At 34.2% G+C, this 20929-nt stretch overlaps 1 protein-coding gene across 1 annotated transcript in view; it reads right to left on the bottom strand.

The window, feature by feature from the left end:
• The window catches only part of LOC126976063 (uncharacterized), a 73795-nt gene that overhangs the window by 41048 nt on the left and 11818 nt on the right, over positions 1-20929 (bottom strand). The window contains exons 2-3 of the mRNA XM_050824256.1: positions 6496-6678; positions 4911-5112 (exon numbers count right to left, since the gene is read on the bottom strand). Coding sequence (XP_050680213.1) covers positions 4911-5112; positions 6496-6514 — 221 coding nt within the window. The 5' untranslated portion in view covers positions 6515-6678. The remainder of the gene's footprint in view (positions 1-4910; positions 5113-6495; positions 6679-20929) is intronic.

Genomic DNA, 20929 nt, shown 5'->3' with positions numbered 1-20929 from the left:
AACTTACTTCAAAATGGCGGCCCAAATGTTCACGTTGTATCTGTCAGACACATTTAACATCATAACATTATTTTGAAATTGCTTGTTAGTTTCATATTACACGAATGTCACTTTGATTTGATTGATTTTGGGTTTTTTGTTATTAGTTGAATTGTTGGTACGGACCATTTTAGAAGTCCTTTATTTACAAAATTAATAGGACGTGACGGGCAATTAAATGAACTAGAATTTGTCGATTGTAATTATTTACAATGAAAGCAATAACTGAAACAAATTGTAGAGTAAGAAACAGTAATCCACTAAGCCTCATTGTGAACAATATACGTAGTTGACACCGCTCTGGTAGTAATAATACACTGCTATACGCTACGCAAGTCTTAAAGCTATATTAATTACCTCCTCAGTTGCGTCTTGCTCGATATAATAACCATAGAGGCGAAATTAGCTGACACCGAGATTCTAACGCTTGAAGCGCTTCACCGCTACAACGTTAAGATAAAACGTCTTAGTTATTTGAATATTAGAATATACTATTTTTTTATGGAAAAGGACGATAAATGAGCGTAGCTCGTTTGTGACGTGGAAGAAAGCTCCTTCAAAACCGCACTATGGAGGCCCGCCACAGATCCAGATGGTGGTGATATCCTAACTTGCGGCGTGTCGTGTGAAGGTGAAATTCGGTAGCAGAATCAGGTGAAACAGCTCTTCGGAACCCTCCCCCCAATAAATGCGGTACAAGACACACAATGAAGCGACGTCTCTACGCAACGCCAATTGATCTATATAAAAGTAAAAAAATATAAAAAAAAATTCATTGCTCTCATCAGTACCTAGCCATATATTTAATTGTATAACAGTAGTAAAAGTCTGTGTGCAGTATTTCCACTAAAGCTACTGTTCAACACCACAGTATTCCATTGAAGCTAATATTCCACCACGCAGCATATTTCCGCATTACAGCTGCAAAATATGATTAATTGTACTGTCATGTCCTGGTTTGAAAAGATGGATACCAGGGTCACACAGTGACGGGTACAGTGTGACGTGGTCGATGTTTTATAGCATTCCTCTGCGCTTTAGGTATTTTTGTAATGGGTTAAATATAATAATAATCATATTTTCATCAGGTGTTACAATTTCTCATTCCGTCACTTACTCTCATAAAAACATTAAAAAAGGTTGTCTTTACTAATAATATAAATTTAAAAGTATATATTATCATTGTTACTTCAATCACGTTGAAGCGGAAATGTATTTGAATATAATTTGACAGACACATAGATTATTTGCTGGATAAACACATAGGATCATTGACGTTTTATACATATAGACAATGCACCTCATACAATATTAAAGTCAAAATATAGCACATGCCACAAATGACACCATAATAACCTTCGACTACTATGTCTATACATTTCCGCGTTTACTCCAGTTTTTTAAAATATAATTGGTCAATAGGCAGCAATGTAAACACAATTTCATTTTCATTTGCGTATTTTGAATTAAGAACCCGATTTGGACAGTGACACCAGTGGATTAGGAGTTAGGTATTTTTTAAACCCAGACGAAAAAGAGGGTTGCTATTAGTTTTACATTCGTCAGTCTGTCCCTATTTCCGATTAAGATCTGTTCAGTCGAAGGTTTTTTACGTTTTCAATCAAAAGTCACACTCATATTATAAAGTACAAAGTTTGTATGTCTATTTCTTGGCTTGTGTTTTTATTTGTTACTTCTTTACGTTCTAAAGGAATTTGGATTTAATAAGTTAAGGTAACGTTTAATGAGAGAAACTAATACTCAAATATAATATTTTTTATTTAAATAGGATAATTAATTTAACTGGTTATTTAAATGTTAAGTTCCTTGAATTAAAATAAATTGTCTTTTAGACTTGGATATCTTTTTGTTATCAACTAGCGCCAATTCTTTTTCATTATCTGGTGTATAGGAAAGCTGAAGAATATTATCTTTTACATATTATTTGCGATGTAAATAAGTACCAGATATCACTGGGTAACGATACTTCCGTGATAACGTGTTAATAGCACTAGTATGTAATTGTTCACGTTCTTGTAAGCCGTTCACATTACACAAAATACAATATTGCTAATCATTGATCACTAGGCCTTAAAAAAAATTAACAAAAAACAAGTTTGAAGTCGGTTATTATTTTTGTTAATTTTATTTTTAGATTTTTAGTGAATGTGAACTACACTAACTAATAATTTGTCAAAATTTGTGTAGATCTACTAAATTTTGCAATGCAATGCAGCAACTAATGTAAGCGCATTGCAATTTTAATACAGATAGTTTAACGCCACAGATCGCACCGTTACTGTACGTCGTTAAGGAGTTCCATTGATTCCATTGATATTTGACTACGACAATTATTTGACCATAACGACGTGACGGTAGACTAGTATATGCTATCCGGATATTTGAGTGAACATATAAAAGATTCGGCCTAGTATCGTTAATATACTCCTAAGAATTGAAGAGTTCCGTTACTTTGTCATGGATCCCATATTCGGAACCTAACCAAACTCTCACCAAACTACTTTTAAAGTATATTCTTTCTAATAAAAAAAGAATTATCGAAATCAGTTGGCGCCATATTGAGTAATTCTCAAATTTGTCGTGTAAATTCTTATAGCAAATTTAAGACTTTCATGGTTTTCTCATGGTTGCCATTATCAGATCTGAACCAAATTGCAATGGTATCACACGAGAAGCACCAGCTTTCAAAAAAAAACATATCAATTATTTAAAATCGGTTCACCCAGTCGAAAGTTCTGAGGTAACAAACATAAAAAACATACCGACGAATTGAGGACCCATCTCCTTTTTTGAAGTCGGTTAAAAAGAGCAACTCTTTTGTTTTCATTTCTGACTGTGCTCTTTCATCTGTTCCATTTTGGCAAGCGGATCTTGTCTGGGAATTGTTAATAATTGTACCATATTTAATGGAAAAATATTAATTTTATTAAATTACTTATGCTTTTTGTAATAATTAATGTAATAAATAATTAATGTTATAACCTTACCGATGATAAGTCTCACCATCTTTTTTACAGTCTAACTAATAATAAAACTCTAAGTTAATGAATTATTAAAGCACTTTTTATAGCACGCTTAGGCTTGTTGATTGACACACAGTTGACACACGACTAAGAAGAAAAGTGTGCTTACATTGTCTTTAAGCACACTTTTTCCGTTCCACTGTCAGACTGCGAATGATATGTCCATATGTATAGAACGTCATTGCATAGGATGTATGTTTCAACTAGGATTAAATTGCGGTTGTGTTTCATGTATTTATTTATCTATGTGATTCAGATTTTTACATAAATTATGAAAAATTATTGTAAGTACAAATATTGTTAATTAATGCGTATTAGAAAAGCTATTGAGGATGCATTGCTCTAAGTTAATGCAGATCAAAATGCATTCACTTGATATAACTAAGTTGAAATAAATCGTACTATTTATCAATCTACTTAAGTTTATTTCTGAGTTTAAATTTCTTTACGTAGCTTACTACAAAGGCTGAGATTCAAAGCCCTATTTTGATAGAAAATGCTGCTCAATGTGTCTGAAATACATACATCACCGTGCTCGCTTGCGAATGTAATATCTCAAACCTAAATTCCAACGGACTATTTGATATATTAGATCGTTTATGGTCATCTCTCCTTCCATCACCAGGATACTATGGTGGCGCAACCAGTCGCGCGACCGTGGTGTCCGTAAGGTACCAAACTAGACACCATACAGACACCAGAGTCATGACGCGTCCGAGGTGGTAGCGCCACCAAATTAGTTGCGCAACCAAACGGACAGGTATTTATCTATATTTTTTGTCGATATTTAGGTAGATCACTATGGTTTTCTTAAATGATACAGAAGAATCTAAGATAATTTACACATCTAGATAGAGCCTCTACCTGCTAGAAAATCGATGTAAACAGGCCAGGTTTATTACTTTAGTGAGCGTAAGAAGCTACGGCTTACAGTCGCAATTCGTATGTCACTTTGTGTTAGAGCGTGTGCATTGCTCAAAATAGAGGTTAACTGTTAACCTCAATTTTTTTTACGTTTTCAGAGCTGTCACAATCTATCTAGAAGTATAAATGGTGTAAGAGAAGATTATATTCATAGGGTTTTTTATCTGGTTTCATCGACGTCGCTTGTCGTCTGTAGAGCTGTATACATCTTGTGGTGTCTCGATGAAACATAGTCCTTAGGATATACCCCTCGCCTGTGATCTATAATTTGGCCTCCACGGCCCCCGCCTAGCTTCGCTGAAAAATCTTTAGAGCAACCAGCGTAAAGGTTTTTTTTTATGGAATAGGAGGACAACGAGCGTACGGGTCACCTGGTGTTAAGTGATCACCGCCGCCCACATTCTCTTGCAACACCAGAGGAATCACAAGAGCGTTGGCGGCCTTTAAGGAAGGTGTACGCGCTTTTTTTGAAGGTACCCATGTCGTATCGTCCCGGAAACACCGCACAAGGAAGCTCATTCCACAGCTTTGTAGTACGTGGAAGAAAGCTCCTTGGAAACCGCACTGTGGAGGACCGCCACACATCCAGATGGTGGGGATGATATCCTAATTTGTGGCGTGTCGTGCGAAGGTGGAATTCGGCGGCAGGAATCAGGTTGAACAGCTCTTCGGAACACTCCCCGTGATAAATGCGGTTTTTAATCAGAAGTGAATCTCGATTTGAATCTAACATATGGGCCCTTCAAACGTAAATATGTTTTCAAACTCTCGCAAAAATTCCATATCATATATGGTATTACTAATTTTATCTAATAAAAATGAATAAAATAGCAAGCGTTCGGTTTAAAACGTCAGAAAGGTAAATGACAATAAACTAAAAACTTAGTCTTCTACATAAATTACCTTCGCAACTGCTTCTTGCTCAGTATAACAGCCATAAGAGCTATATTCGCAGACATGCCGAGACTCGATAACGCCAGGAGCGCTGTAGCGCTTGCAGCGCCTCCGGGCGGACACAGCCGAGTGTTGTTCACAATTGAAGCGTTCGTTGCACCCGCTGAACCGAACCGGAGATTTGCTCCTATCATCGCCACCGCTGAACCTGCTGGATGAGAAGTATTTGTATCTATTCCCCGCTCTCTATTAAATTAAATCACTTTCTCAATATTCACAGCTGGCGAGCGAAAGCTCTTTTGTAGCTATATATTAGTGGAGTTACTTAAGAAGTATTTACATAATTCAATCTAAAGTAAATCTAATTCAGCTAAAGATATTATCTTTTGCTAGGAGCAGATATATCTATTTATGAAACAGGATTATTAAATGCTGCTGGCCGTCTGACTGATATTATGTCCACTACTATACAGTGTCGCTGAGGATTCTTGGAGACACAAAATGTTAACCAGCAATGTGATTGCATTCTTCAATTTGAGACGCTTAAAAATATTACTTACTACGGTGCACCTCGGTAAGTAACAGCGGTGAATTGTATCCCAAAATAACACGTTAAAGTGGGAAATTTCAGTCGCATTAAGTTGATATCCTCAACCATACGTATCGCAAAATACTTTATGGGACACACAGACCTTTTGAACAAGAACTGCTTTGTTATTCTGAACCGTTATGAATCAGGGCTCTTGAAGGTAAAAACATCATCATATCAGCCGAAAAACGTCCACTGTTGAACAAAGGCTTCCCCCAATAAGGGTGGTTTTGCCATAATCATAATAATAATGGGTTGGCGATCGCAGTAAATGTTGATGCTTCTTGGAAGGATGCTGCTGCCTATCCTCCTTTCAGTGTATCCCACAGTCGCCTCTTAAGACACCCACGGGAGGAGACGGTGCTATTCTGGTGCGACATCACACACACGAAGGAACATACTTTCACATTAAAGGTGCATGTCTGCGGTTCGTATGTCAGAAGGCGTATCAACAGCAATCCATGGTCAATTGTGTTGTTGTTGTTTTTTTATAACAGTTATAAAGACAGTGTCAAAATACACTTAAACGACTTACGTATTGAGACGCTTTCCGATAGACAGACTTTGGTATTTGCTGATTGATGATCAAAGATTGTGTTTACGACTTTGTATGAACTTCAGTTCACCTTTAAACCAGCTTGTTACCTATATTTATGGTTTTATAATATATTAAAAATCTCACAAAGCTTCTCTTCTTTTGATCTCGAGTAAAATCTTTTCAGCTGCGATGATTTCTTGTGTTTACTTTAGTGGAAACAATCGTAGACATTCGATATTGCTGAAGATCAGTTTTGACACTATACAATAGATTTGAACAATTAAGGAGCCACGGTATAGGAAGAAGAATATTCCTAGATATTTAGGCTCAATACACATGTTACTATTATTTGAATGTCACTTGTATTAGTTCTCGTCGAAAGTATTGTTCTGCACGCCATGTCACAAACCAGTATTAGTAGAAATTAATAATTAAAGTATTATTTATAAAAAAAAATTGAACTTTACCTGCTGACATTTTATCCATGGTTGGGTTTTTTTTTGACAGCGGACACGGAAACACTATGTATCACTTCGTCCCATCAACACTGTGTTATCCCCGCCACCTTCCCATTGTAAACCAATCACATAGCACTTCACTGACATTACAAAACTCTTACGTCACTTTAAATTTTGATAATACTTTTATAGCTGTGTGTTCAAACATAAAAAGTGATCATTTTATTTAAGCTATAACGCAGTAAGTTTGCAGTATTAAAATATTAAGTTTGGATGTTTGTTATGTTTATTTAGTTTATTGAGTAGATTTTTATTTACAGCTTCAAGAATACAGTTTTGGTATAAGTCCTAATATAAAGAATACCCTTTACCCTCTGTCCTGATACATATAATATTGTCAGACGGACAAAAGTGATCCTTTTTTATAGAAAAGGAGAAGAAACAATCTTACATGCGGGTAACCTGACCTATATTCTATATAGAGGAAACGCAAAAGCGTTGCCAAACTTATAAGGCGTAGAATAAACGAAGAATAATTCAAAAAAATAAAACAGATTGGTACGTGAAGTAAATAAAGATATATCATTTATTGAATTAAGTGAAAATGACACTTATGAAGTCCCAAGATTATACCACAACTTAAAGTAGAGCTTTAATCTGAATAAGTGGCAAGAAACTCATTGCTTACTCTTTTTTTTATTATTACAGTTTTAGGATTATACATTATATATTATACACTGTTATGTAAAGTGATGCAACAAAATTACTCAAATGTTTTGACTTACTCGTGTGAGTTAAAAAAAAAAGACATGTGGCACTCGGGGACTGCCGCGGGGAAAGCCTTTGTTTATCAACTTATGCAATTATAATTATTTATTTATTTTATTTATTTTCGTTACGGAATTTCTGGATTCAGTCTCCACGTTCAAGGCCCGCGATAGAAGCTATGCAAAGCTTAAAATCTAAAAAAAACTTTAAAGAGTAACGGGTAACTATAAATTGGGAAGGTTGGGGATCCCAACGGGAATTAACGTGACAGTCAACGATCCTATTTTGCGCAGCGACAAACCGACATACAAAACCCTATGATTATGTTTTTCTCTTAGATCATTTATACGTCTAAATAGACTGTGAACGCTCTGAACACGTCGAAAACAATTGAGACTGACAGTTAACTTGTATTTTGATCAATGCACACACACTAACACAAAGTGACATACGAATCGCGAGTGTAAGACGTAACTTGTTACGCACACTAAAGTAATAAACCTGGCCTGTTTTCACCAGTTTTCTAGCAGCTAGAAGCTCTATCTAGACGTGGACATGGGGCACACTAAAAATTTTGCACTTCTAGCTAATCGGAACTATTTTAATTTCGAATGTTATATTTTTTTGAACGGTGCAACCTTCTTAGTAACAAAAAAAAATTGGTGGGAAATCATTTGTCAATTGTTTTTTATCACACATCAAAGTTCTACGTACTCAACGAAAATGTAATTAAGTCGAAATGATACTATTAGAGCGATGATTTTTTACGATTTTAAAAGTTCTCTTTCTAAGCAAGACTGTGCCGCTCGCCTTCAAAATGCATTTGGAAGAGAAGCACCTTGCTTGAGCACCGTGAGGCGATGGTTTGCTGAATTTGAGAGAGGTCGGGTTTCTTTACATGACGAATTTCGTGAAGGGCGGCCTTCAACTACCGTTTCAAAAATGTTTAAAATGTAAAGGAGAGTATTTTGAATCGCAATAAACATAATATTTTGGTTATAACATGTTGTTTTATTAAAGCAAAACTTTTAGTGTGACCTACGTACATTATCTAAGATTATTCTACATCACTTAAAAAAAAACTTACTGATCTACGTAAATATTGACAAAAAATATAGATAATCGCATATCAGCTACCTGAAATAGTTTTTAGATAAAAATAGAAAGATAACAATGTCACAGAAGCGATCTTCTTCGAAATTGCTCTTGAAAATAAAATCTAACGAGAAAAATAGAGAATTCCAAACATTCTCAACATGTGACTTCGCCAGATATTTCTCATCAAATGTTATCGCTTCAGTAAGTTAACGTAGATGGAGTTTTCTACTTTTACCTACAAAAACTCGCTTAGCATTTATTTAGCCTTGTTAAAATCAATTCAAACTTGATAAAATAATTGAGTGTTTATGTAGCTGTTTATAATATCTTAATGTACTGTACTGTTCTTTATGTTTTTAAGAACTAATATGATTTTATTGTGATTTTGAGCACAACTGTTACTGTATATTAAAGCCTGTAGTTATATAAATTAATGATTTCGTCAAACTTCAGTCACCTTCAGTGCACAATAATCGAACATTCACAAACGAATGCGATAAATACGCTATTATGCTACCACAATTTAAAATCCTTATATCACTATGTAACAATACCATCATTAGGTATCCCTACCAATATTATAAATGTGAATGTAAGTTTGTTTGTTATGCTTTTACGCTGGAGCTACTGAATCGATTTTGATGAAATTTGTACAGTGAAAGACTAGAGCTTGGGAAAGGACACAGAAAGAAAAATCCATAGTTCCCGCGGGATTTGTGAAAAATTAAAATTCACGTGGATGAGCTATATCTATACCAACAGAAGGTTTGGTTTGCCATAATAATCTTCCTCGAAATAAGATTCATATAATATGTTGGGGACGGGAGCGAAAACGGGAACCGGAACTTAGAATAGGACATGAAATAATCTTTAATTCCAAACTTGATTATTAGTTTTAAAAATCCTTCTACGTGGACGAAGTCGCGGGCATCAGCTAGTATATTATATTTAACAGCTTGAGAATGGAGCAGTCACCTCCAATCTATTTTATTATTAAATAAAATTGAATTGTAATTAGCTTAACTTAATTACGAATAGATATTATAAATCCCAAAATAATATCAGATATAACAATTTTACGATAGCAACTCATAACGAAACCTGTGTAAAGATATTATTTCTACAATTTACTCGTGTCATAAAAATAAAAATAGCGATACATCTAAATGACTTACATTTACATTACCGCAATGACGAATCTCTGTGAGAACGGGCCGTTAGAGACCCCATCTCGTTTCCGTATACGATTGGGGTCCCTTTAGGGAACAATTCTTGTACAGCCAATTTGCTCTAGACTCATAAAATTTCCGTAATAATTTAATTCATAAAATTCTGTATAATATTTATTTTGATGTTAACATTGGAATCCAATTCCACACCTATCAAACTGAGATATCTGTACAATTTGTTATGTTTTTAAAGTGATAACCCTCACGTCTAGGATTAATACACCAATAAAATTTGAAAAACAAAATTTTATGAACGATTCGGGACCCGAACCCACGACCTACGGCGTTCCTTGCCGGTGCTCTAACCAACTGAGCCAACCGTTCGAGTGACGTATCGTTATAAAATCTTGTATGCTTTGTTCAACTCTCAGGTTGTGGCTTTATCTACAGGATCTACTTTACAGTTGATAACCTGCTCAACCCCAATATTTGCATATTAGGAAATTGACTTGAGATGTCGCTCTTGTAAATCTAAACAATTTGTTATGTTATTAAAAGTGATAACCCTCACTTCTAGGATTAATACACAAATAAAATTTGAAAAACAAACTCACTGGAACGGTTGGCTCTGTTGGTTAGAGCACGTCGTGGGTTCGAGACCCGCATTGTTCATAAAATTTTGTTTTTCAAATTTTATTTGTGAGATATCTGTCTCAAGATCTAGATATAAATACTTGGACAAAAAATTGCAAAAAAAAATTAGAGTAGAGGAGTAATATTTAAAATACAATTTAGTTATAAAATAATAAGTCATTAACCAGTCGAAAATTTTCGTGACAATTCATAAAATATTAAAAGAAATTTCATCATAGTTAATTTTCTGTTTACAATTTTTACATTTTTTACTAAGCGAACAGGTCAAATCTAATCAAATCAAATCAAAATCAGTTTATTCAAATAGGTCACGAAAATGACACTTATGAATGTCAAAAAAAAATTTTTCTTATTGAATCTACCGCTACTTCGTAAAGGGTTGAGCTAATGAGAAGAAGTAGCAAGAAACTCATTGCCACTCTTTTATATCAAGATTTACAGATCATTTCAATCACAATATAATATGTAAAATGTAAAATGATGCAACAAACACACTCAAACGTCAAATAGTCAATGTCTTACACGAGTAAGTCAATCATCCACATACACCATAAATAAATAAAGGTATTCTGTGAGCATTTTATAAGCGATTATAAATAAATAAACATGTATATATCCATACATATATATATACACAATAACTTTTAAGAATCTGAAACCGAGTCCCCGGCAACAGGATCATCCCGCCACCACAAGCAGCGCCAGTTCACGATCATGACGCATGAGCCAGCCATCGCCTCCCTAAACCATATTTTAGGGAAGGGGACGACCCGTCCCATGTCGCTGCCACAAGCAGTGACATTTAAGCGAGCATGATGAAACCTGTTACGAGAACTCAGCAGTCATGGTCGCAGTCATGGTTGCCGAATACAAAGTATCAATCAACTAATTAACATCTGTAGGTTCATGTTGATTCTGTTCTTTATATATTTGCGCATTACTTCACCTGTGGTTCACATGATCACCAGAAAACAAAATGGCGTTCAGCGTTATCATCGACAATTTAAAATGGGTTTGCAATTTTATAGAACTCAACGATAGATCAAACTAAAAGAAAATAGGAAGCCGTATTGAATGAATTAATTACTGTTTTACTGCTTGTCTGTTTTTGAGATATGTTTTCCAAACAGCATAGTGCTGTACAAAGTTTAAATTAATATCAAATAGTTCCCGAAAGCTATAAAAGATTTGTAAAAAGCTGTCATCATTATTGTACGAACAAATACTTAAACTGCTCTATCTTTCTTTATCTTTATAGATAGATCTAAAAAAGAAAGAAGAGGAAGATAAATAAATTTATAACACAATCGAGGTTTTTCTTGCTCAGGGATTTCAATAGTCTGAATTCATATTAAATTCTTACAGTTGATGAAGCATTGTTTGCAGACTTAAGCTAAAATATTCAACAATAAATATATTGTTGAATATTTATTTTATCAAAGTTGTCCACAAATTCACGTCAAAAAAGACTTAAGGGTTTATTTTTGTTATCTTATAACATGAATTATTTCCAATTCTCTTTAGTTTCGCATTTCTGAAATCAATTTAGTGTATCTTATCAGCGTTTTCATTTCGGGAATTTTATGTCAAAATGCAACTTGGTCTGGCGGTTCTATTACGGATAAAATTGATGATATTCATGAAATGACCTTGTTAGAAATTGTACATTTATATTGACGACACTGTGTTTGGTCTAGATCTCTCTGAGGCGCAGACAATATGGCGATTAAGTTAAGGTTATAAGGTGTGTTTGTAATAGTCTTGTTAATTATGTTTTCTAGTTAAAGTGAAGTTATATATGAAAGCATTTCAATTAATTATAATAATAGACCTATTTATAAAAAGCCAGGCACATATGACAATTCCATATTTGGGTATCACACAAGCTCACTAAAAGAAATTTAATTCACCGTGAACTACTTTGCGATTCACGAGACGTAGTGCAACCGAATCATTTTTAAAAAGATTCATAACTGGTGATGAAAAGTTGTTCACTTATGATAAGAACGTCCGAAAAAAGTCGTGGTTAAGTGTCACGCTTCGCAGAATGTGACAAAACCCTGGTTAACTTATGGTGATGCTGTGTGTATGGTGGGATTACAAGGACATTGTTTATTATTAGCTTTTACCGGCGGACAGAAATATCGATTCATCTCAAATGCCAACAATAGATGAGATTATAGCAAGAAGTTGAGAGAAAGTGGCCGCTGGAAATTAATCAAAAGAAAAGTTCTAGACTCTAGGATGTCATCACATTAACGCTAGACCACACACATCTTTAGCCACGGAATAATAAGAGAATTTTGCACGGAATCGGTTGACGCTTCCGCCAAAACACCCTGACCTTACACCTAGGTAGGGAAAAATCTTATGGGTTCGCGTCACTGACATGCTTATGACTGGTGCACGCGATAAATAAATAATTAAAAATATAAATATATTTAGTTCGACAACAGTGTATGGATGAAATCTCGTGCGTTCGCATCACTAAGATGCTTACAGCAGTATATCTGTAGCTATACAGCTGACGTATTGTGCAACATTAGTGTTGTGTATATCTTATAAGTGAAATTGAATGCATTTAGTGAAATGTTTAATGTGTATATATTGTGCATTGTTGAAATAGTGTTTTTGTTTGTTTAATATTATATTGGAAAAAAGTTTAAAAAATAAGTTGAAAATAATTATTTTATTCAATCAATCAATCAAAACAGTTTATTGAAAGTAGTTATTTCAAAATACTCTTTTTCACGTCAAATAATTACAATAATAATTTATACGTCATCATCAAAAAAAAAATGAATATAAAATATAGCAATGTCATTCATTTCAAATTAAATTAAAATTTATATAATATCGGTACAGACAACACTCATTAATGTCAAACAAATATCTTAAAAACTAATCATTCTTGTCATTTAGATAATCAACTACCTTATAATAAACTTTCTCAATCAGTTTGCTTATAACATAAGATTTAAATCTATTAAGCGTTAAGAAAGTTACGTCATCAGGATTTTATTAAAAAATCGTATGTTCCCCATAAACGAGTTTCACTTCTGTTAATCTAAAACAAGGATTTACTAATTTTTGCTTACTTCTTAAATTTACATTATGTACATCACTTTTCTTTTAAATTTTTTTAATATTTTTTATATACGAACATAATATTTGAATATAACTCCGCCTCCATATCCTGCCCTATATCAAAGAGTTGGTATGGTGCCGGTCACAAGCCCGGGCTTGTCTGGATAAAGGAGGAGGGAATTCAAGCCAAGCTGTGAGACGTACCGTGACGAGGGCTGCGTGTCTGGGGGAGATCTCAGACTTTAACGGTGTACCTCCGATATCTGGGCACCTCGGAGTGTTATTTTATGCCCTTCGGCCAGTAAGCGGGGCTCTGCTGGTTCGTGACCGTTATTCCCCTTGCTACTTTTGGGAACAAAGTAGAGGAAAACATACTTTACTCAATTTTATCCAACTTAGGTGAAAACCTAGCGATCTCGGAACACGATGGTGGACGGCTAGACCAAAGGAATCGAAAACTCTTCTCAGGCTGAGAAGCTTATTCCAGGTGAGATGGCAACCGTAAAGGAAACCACAACGCCCTTGGAAACAGACTTGAAACTGAGCAATATAAAGACAAGCCCAAGAAGCTGCCCGGGGCAGCCCGAAAAAGATTCAAAAGGCTTCTCCAATCCGACAGAAGCCACGGCTTTAGCCAAACAGCCATAGCATGACCTACAGAATGCAGGTCACAACCCCCCACCACCTGAAGTGAATGTCGAAAAACGTGGCAGGTCAGAGGAGATTTCTCCAAAGACCCAACCCAGTATGGTCCCCAGGTTAGTTGAACCACAGCCTTCATTGGGCAGGCCCAACTTCAAGGAGGTGCCCGGGTCCTCACATGTGGGTATAAGGCATACCCATAACATGAGTGAGGAAGAAATGTGGAAAGTGCGCCACGCTCTCTTTGAACTGATCACCGGGGCTGATCAAGGAACCAAGCCAAGCCAGGCTGGATTTTAGTCACTTGTGAAAATGAATTCAGCCGTGAATGGCTTGTGGACAAAATAAAAGACCCAAAGACGTGGCCGGAGGCGGTGCTTTCGTGCATGTCAGAGGGACAGCTTCCAAAATCATCTATAGCCACGACTTTTCTGCCAAACAGCGAGTCTGACTCCGTCGAGGCAGCCTTGAAACTGATCCGAGCGCAGAATGCGGGACTCCATACCGAGCACTGGAAGGGGCTCCACGCGAGGGAGGACAAGGGAGACCACGTGGTCACTTTTTTAGGAGGAGATCCTGATAGAGTCCAAGTGCAGGGTGGCCCTTGGCTTTAGGAAAATCAATTTCAAAATCAAGGGCTTCTCTGAGAGCTCCGCATCCGCCAGTGGACAGTTACCCACCGTAACCAGCGGGCCTGAGGGAACAATACCATCCGTGACTATCAGGACCCGCAAACGCCGATTACCCCCAAAACCTTAACCCGGGGCAAAGGGCCGATGGTTAGGAGCGTCAAATGTCCCGTCACAAGGGTCCCTTCAGAAGGAACAGAGTCGGGCTAATTCTGGACAGGGGGTGTTGATTGCTTAAAATTCAGGTCTTTATAAAGTTAATCCCCTGACTACCAGATCAATATTTTATGTCAAATTTAAAGACTTTTAAGACCTGTAGATTATGTATACATAAATAAATTATCACAAAAAGAAGTCTATAAGTTCTTATATTTATATTTTACAATTAAGAAAATGGGAAAATTGAAATTGTCGATATTACCTACGCATAAATGAAGCTCAAAGTCAAAATCATTCACAAATACAACAAAAATCATCAATCATACATTTATGTGCATGTCACAATCACATCAACAAACTTACATCAACCTTAAACTACGGAAGCTCATGTTATTGTTCATAAATTATATCGTTTCAAAACTCCGACACCGTAAATTTTTCAAAATATTTCACAATTGATAAAACGAACTTCACAGTAGTCGAATTTGATACTCAAATTCAAAATCTTTGAAGACATTCACACTTCTACAAACTTATATAAACTTTTAACTACGGAAGCCCAATTTATTCTTCATAAATAATATCGTTTCACAACCCCGAAACCCTAAATTGTGTTACCTTTCCGTAATTCTCGCTACAATTTATAAACTTGTTAAAAATTTTGTTGCAAGCGTAAAGTTCCAAATTGTGTTATGTGTGAGGGTGCCATTTTAGGTCGACAAAGTTTTATTTATTATGTCATCAAAGCACTGAATGTTTTATTACGCTTGGGTGTTTGCAATATTATTCAAGCATTTTGCGAGTTATATGACTGTGTGTCGATGACAGATTCAAAACCTATGTGGAATAATTAATGAATAATGTCGTTTATTGATAAGATAATATTCAGGTGTTAGCATAGAGATTGGATGAAAATAGTTTAAAATTCATAAACGTAATTAGTAGTAAATCCTGACTTTTTTATAAACTAATTCAATAAGAACTATTTTTGATGTCAATTAACGGCCGTTTTCAATAACTTATCTCTAGGATACATTGCTGTCACCGTTTAATGACAAGATCTTATCTATCCATAGTTATGTCCAGTATAGCTATAGGTCCAATGCTTTATGTCGATAGGTTATTGAAATGTAAGTGAACGTAAAGGATAGATTTGTCTTACCTCTAGTAAGTTAAACTTAGGATATATATGTTATTGAAAACGGCCGTAAATCGCTATCACCGATTTAGAAGCAAATGCCGTTGTGAGATGAAGGAGTTGCCACACGAAACTCTTCCAATATTGTTTTTTTTGCTCTTATTCTTAGAATATATTATAAGTCATAAATAAAGACAATTAAAATGAAATCCCAGCATGCCTTATCGTTTGTCGCTTACGTTCTCATCTGTAGACGAATACTAAAAAAAGCCATTTTATTTAAAACTTTGACATTTATTCTGATAAGCCTAGATGAAGGGTGGGACTTAATTATACATTTACCCTTAAAACTATGGTTTATTATATAGAATTCGTAACTAGAATGGCCTTTTTTCTATCTAAATCAATTACACTGAGTAAAAACACGACGATACATGTGAAAAAATATTCAAATTTCATTGATACACTGACATTGAACAAACATTTTTATATAAGAGAAGGCAAGAGGTCATGGACATTCGCTACACTATTAGCAGCATTACCCCAAATTATTTAATGTAGTAAAATGAAAATTATTGAGAGAATCAGAATTATTGCATTATTGGAAAAAGTTGAAAGATATGAAGTCGAAGATGTACAGATGAAGAGAAAGTACCCAGAATAAGACAATTTGCATGAAAAAACATAAACGAGTGGAAGACGTTGGGAAATTTGTCAGGCTGGTGGTTAAAGGAGGATCTCCACCCATCCCTTTGTAAGATAAACTAGATTATATATATATAGTTTATCTATAGTCTACAATTTAAACTGGCTATAATTAAAACTTTATTTAGTGGGTTACGAATGAAACTCATCCGTCACGCTTAGCTATATTTCGTTAGTTCTAGTAAGCTCGTGTTGACTAAGGGAAGTCTTCCTTGATGCTCAATGAATTTTTTAAATTGTCGATGTAATTTTAAATGACTTAAACATTTGGGTTATTTGCTCATTTTTTGTTGAATTCTTTTGCATTAGTGGCGTGTAAATCAGAAGATTATTATAGGTAATGGCAATGGTTTCCTCTTGTTCTGATGGCGACTTACTTTTGATTATTGTTTTTTCTTTACTACAAACAACTCCTTAATTAAATCGATAATTAGAAATTTGCATAAAATTCTTAATGTAATTGTCATGTTGAGTTTATAACAAAGGTGCATTTTAAATATTTAAAAGGCATCAATAAATATAGTTATTTTGTCATGATGTTAATAATAACTTAACGATGTTAACTCTGAATATAAATGTCAGTCCTGTAGATTTTGTTTATACTTATTAATTGGCTCAACCTTTACTCTACTTACGGCCGTTCCCAATATACTATCTAAAGATAGTAATAAGTTACTACCTTCTACTGTCAGTAATTAGCTGTTAATAATCTGAAGCTGTCCCAATATAGCCGATAAGTCATCGTTATCGCCTTATATTGGGACGCGTGAATTGAAAATTCCATACAAACTTCTATCGCTGGTAAGATATACGTCGTCCCATTGACAGACAGCGTGTATGGATTTTATTTTTATTTTATTTATTTGGAGATAAAAACAGAACACTTATCTAAAATCTAGGTACAAATAAGTGGCTTATAATATATGATGCTAAAACAATTGTTCCTTAGAAATTTCTCACTAAGACTTAAAGTTTCTAATGTGACAAGGACAGTTTACTTAACTAAATATTACTGAAAAAGAACTAGAACATTAAAAAAAAAAGACTAATGTTACAGAGTTTATGAGCTTCATTTAAGATCACGTATTGCAGTAATTCTCTTGTTTATTACATTTTTAAATTGTGCTGAATTAATTATATTAAAATCTATATCAATATCAACGGAGACAACGTTTTTATTGAATAAATTCATAAGTCTATTAATTGGAGCGCGGAAACCTGCATTTGTGCGACATCTATTAACTATGAATGGTTCTTGCGATCTAGTACCAAGTGTAGGTATTCTAAAATTAATATCTTGCAATAGTTCTGGTGTGTTGAGCAAATTACGAATGATTTTATATAACGCAGTCATGTCTAATACTAGTCTCCTGTCAGATAATGTTGTAAAATTGTAATGATTTAAGAATTGATTGAGTTCATGAGAACTTAATCTACTTGTGTTTAGTCGAAAATGTTAAGCACGCAAAAACTTTTTCTGAATTATTTCTATTTTATCATCATAAATAGAGTAATAAGGATTTCAAATCACAGATGCATATTCAAGATATGGTCTTATTAGAGTTTTATAAAGAATCATGTATGATAAAGGCTTTTTAAATGGTTCGGCGGTACGAAGAACAAAACCTAACATTTGATATGCATTAGTGGTAATATTGTCGATATGAATATCTAATATAAGTTTTTCATCCAGTATTAATCCAAGGTCCTTAATTTTAGTTATATTAGGATAAGGTGAGTTACCATCGATAAGTTTATTGGGACATAAAAGTCAACGATAGTTACGATTTTTATCTCAAGTAAGATACAGGAAACGGCCATTAATCGACTATGTACTCAAATTGCCATATTATCAATAAATAATTGAAATAACATGTATTTATTTTTCTTAACTTTCTTCTTATGAAAGACGAGGACAAAAGAGCTAAGAGTTGATCTTCTTTATCATCACATTCTAATGCAACGACTGAGGAATCATAAGAGCGTAGCTGGCCATAAAATTGTTTTGTTTACGAATATCTCTAGTTGAAGTTAAAATAAATTCAATAAATCTCATGAATATGGAATACAATCAGACTTGTTTGTTTATCTTTTTCAGGAATAAATTTCCACTGACTGATTCAATCCATTAGGGAAAAATACATTTCGGGATTGCATGCTATCATAAAAAAATACATTTGTTTACTTGTGATACTGAACTAACCAAATCTAAACCACAAAAATAGAGTTAGCTGGAAGTTCAGTCTCGCAAAACGAAATAAAAGCTTCTACTGTGGACTAAATCACCTTGTTTATACCATTTCAAAGCTGGAGAAAAATCTTTTGGCTGCAGTCGTAAAGTTGTTCCATCTCTAAAATATTTTACGACACCTTATAAAAATACGCTGAAGTTATTTTATAAAGCAATTCCAATGTTGTTTTTGATACTTTGAAAAATAATCGCATATTTTTTTCTTGCATTTTTTTTTGTCAATATAAAATAAAGCGATCACCGCTGACTTCGTTTTCGAATTCGAATTTAAATCATAATTTATTGGGTTTAACTTTTTTTAATGGAACCCTATTTAATTTTCTGAATTAAAAGTAGTCTGTTTCCTTATAGCATGTGCAATTTATAATAATAGTTAGCTAGCCGAGATTTACCGAAATAGGCTGATATGAGACAGAAAGACAAACCTAAAAAAGGCATAAAAGGCATTTATTTTCTCAAAATTGATTCCGTTAGAATTCTATTTGATGTCATTTCTAATAAGTATATTAGAAATGAAGCGGTAGTAGTGTCTAGTAAGACACTACTACCGCTTCGGAAATAAATGGCGCTCTGAGAAAATGGAGCTTTATTATCGAAAAATCGATTTTCTGGTAAAAGTGAAAAATGCCATGAACTTATTTTTTTTTTATTCTTTGGCGTTTCGAGGAGTCGTCTCTTCATTTTGTGCTATCTACTAGTTGACCAGATCATGCTGGCGAATTGCAACATCACACCACACGCAAAGAGGTGTTTATCCGTACTCCAGTTTTTAAGTAATTGTGGACATTTTGATTTGTTTTATTTGACCTGTGTCTTGAGTCCGTATAACAGCACCATATGAGTATATTTACTCTTGTGGTACCTACATGCCTTACAAATTCATGTGTTTGCATATTTCGACATTCCTAAAGCAACGATGTAATGAGATTTCTCTGGTGATACAAGAAAAAATGAGACCCGGTGTTGATATAACATTAAGTGAGTCTGTTATTTGCTCGTTTATCCCTATCTTCCATAAAAAAGTATTTAATTCTATTACGATTTGAGTTAGTGTTGAATTTTCACTTTGGATTAAGTTTCTATAATAATATAATAATTGGAAACAAACATCCATATTCATCATATAAATGTTTGCATCTATGTATTGATAAGTGTAATTAATCTCATCTTTATTTATGTCACCATTATTTAAGTAAATCACTAAGTATATCTTAAAACAATTACCTCAAAATTACACGTGAAATTTATACAAGAAAGTGTATTATTTTTTTTCTTTTATTTCTTAAGATGTTCACGAGACCATTTTTCACTTGACTTTTTGAGTGCATGCTTTTTGTGCGAGAGTTACGAGCTACTCTTTTATTGTTTTGTAAACAAGATATAGAAGAAGAAAAATGAAATTTCTAGCGAGTATTTTACTGTGATTATTTTGGAAAACACAATGGAAATTATATCGTTCTTGAATGAAAAATTCTCTTCGTGCGCTGTTTATTGTCTGGTTGTTAAAAGAGAATTTCACTTCTATTACCAAAGACCCTACACGTGCGAATATTGAAGTATTTATTTATAGGACAACTAGTATTTGTTACATTCTAATGCGTTTAAAATATATTGAATATTAACAAAATATGAGTTGAATGTACAACAAATGAAGGTGTCACAACATACAGTATTTACTTTTGTGACACCAAGAAAAACGAAAATTACTAAATCAAGATACATGCGAATTTGAAAAGAATAAAAAAAGAAGAAGAACATAAGTCATTTGGCGCCGAAAAATCTCGTAACATTTTTTTAAACGCAGATAATGAATTTTTAAAAATATCTACCTCACCACAGATGTAATTATAAAGTCTTGATGGATCTTAAATTAATAGCTCATAAGAGCAGCCCAACACCTGATCCACACCGTAGCGTACTTTGTCGTCCACTCGTTGTAAACAGGCGGTCAACACACTGACTATAGTAATCATTAAAGTGGCGCATAGTCAATGAGTGGACATCATAATATTATCATTACAGTATCGGCACAATAGAAGTAATGGAACAGTAGCGTTACACTACCGTTTCCTAGAACTGTATACCTCTACGTCTGAGCGGAGGGCTAATTTTGGTACACACAAATATATTGACGACGCGGACA

Source organism: Leptidea sinapis, chromosome 1 (genome assembly GCF_905404315.1).
Source record: "Leptidea sinapis chromosome 1, ilLepSina1.1, whole genome shotgun sequence".
NCBI lineage: Eukaryota > Metazoa > Arthropoda > Insecta > Lepidoptera > Pieridae > Leptidea > Leptidea sinapis.
Note: the sequence above shows the minus strand (reverse complement) of the source record. Positions and strands in the feature narration are given on the sequence as shown.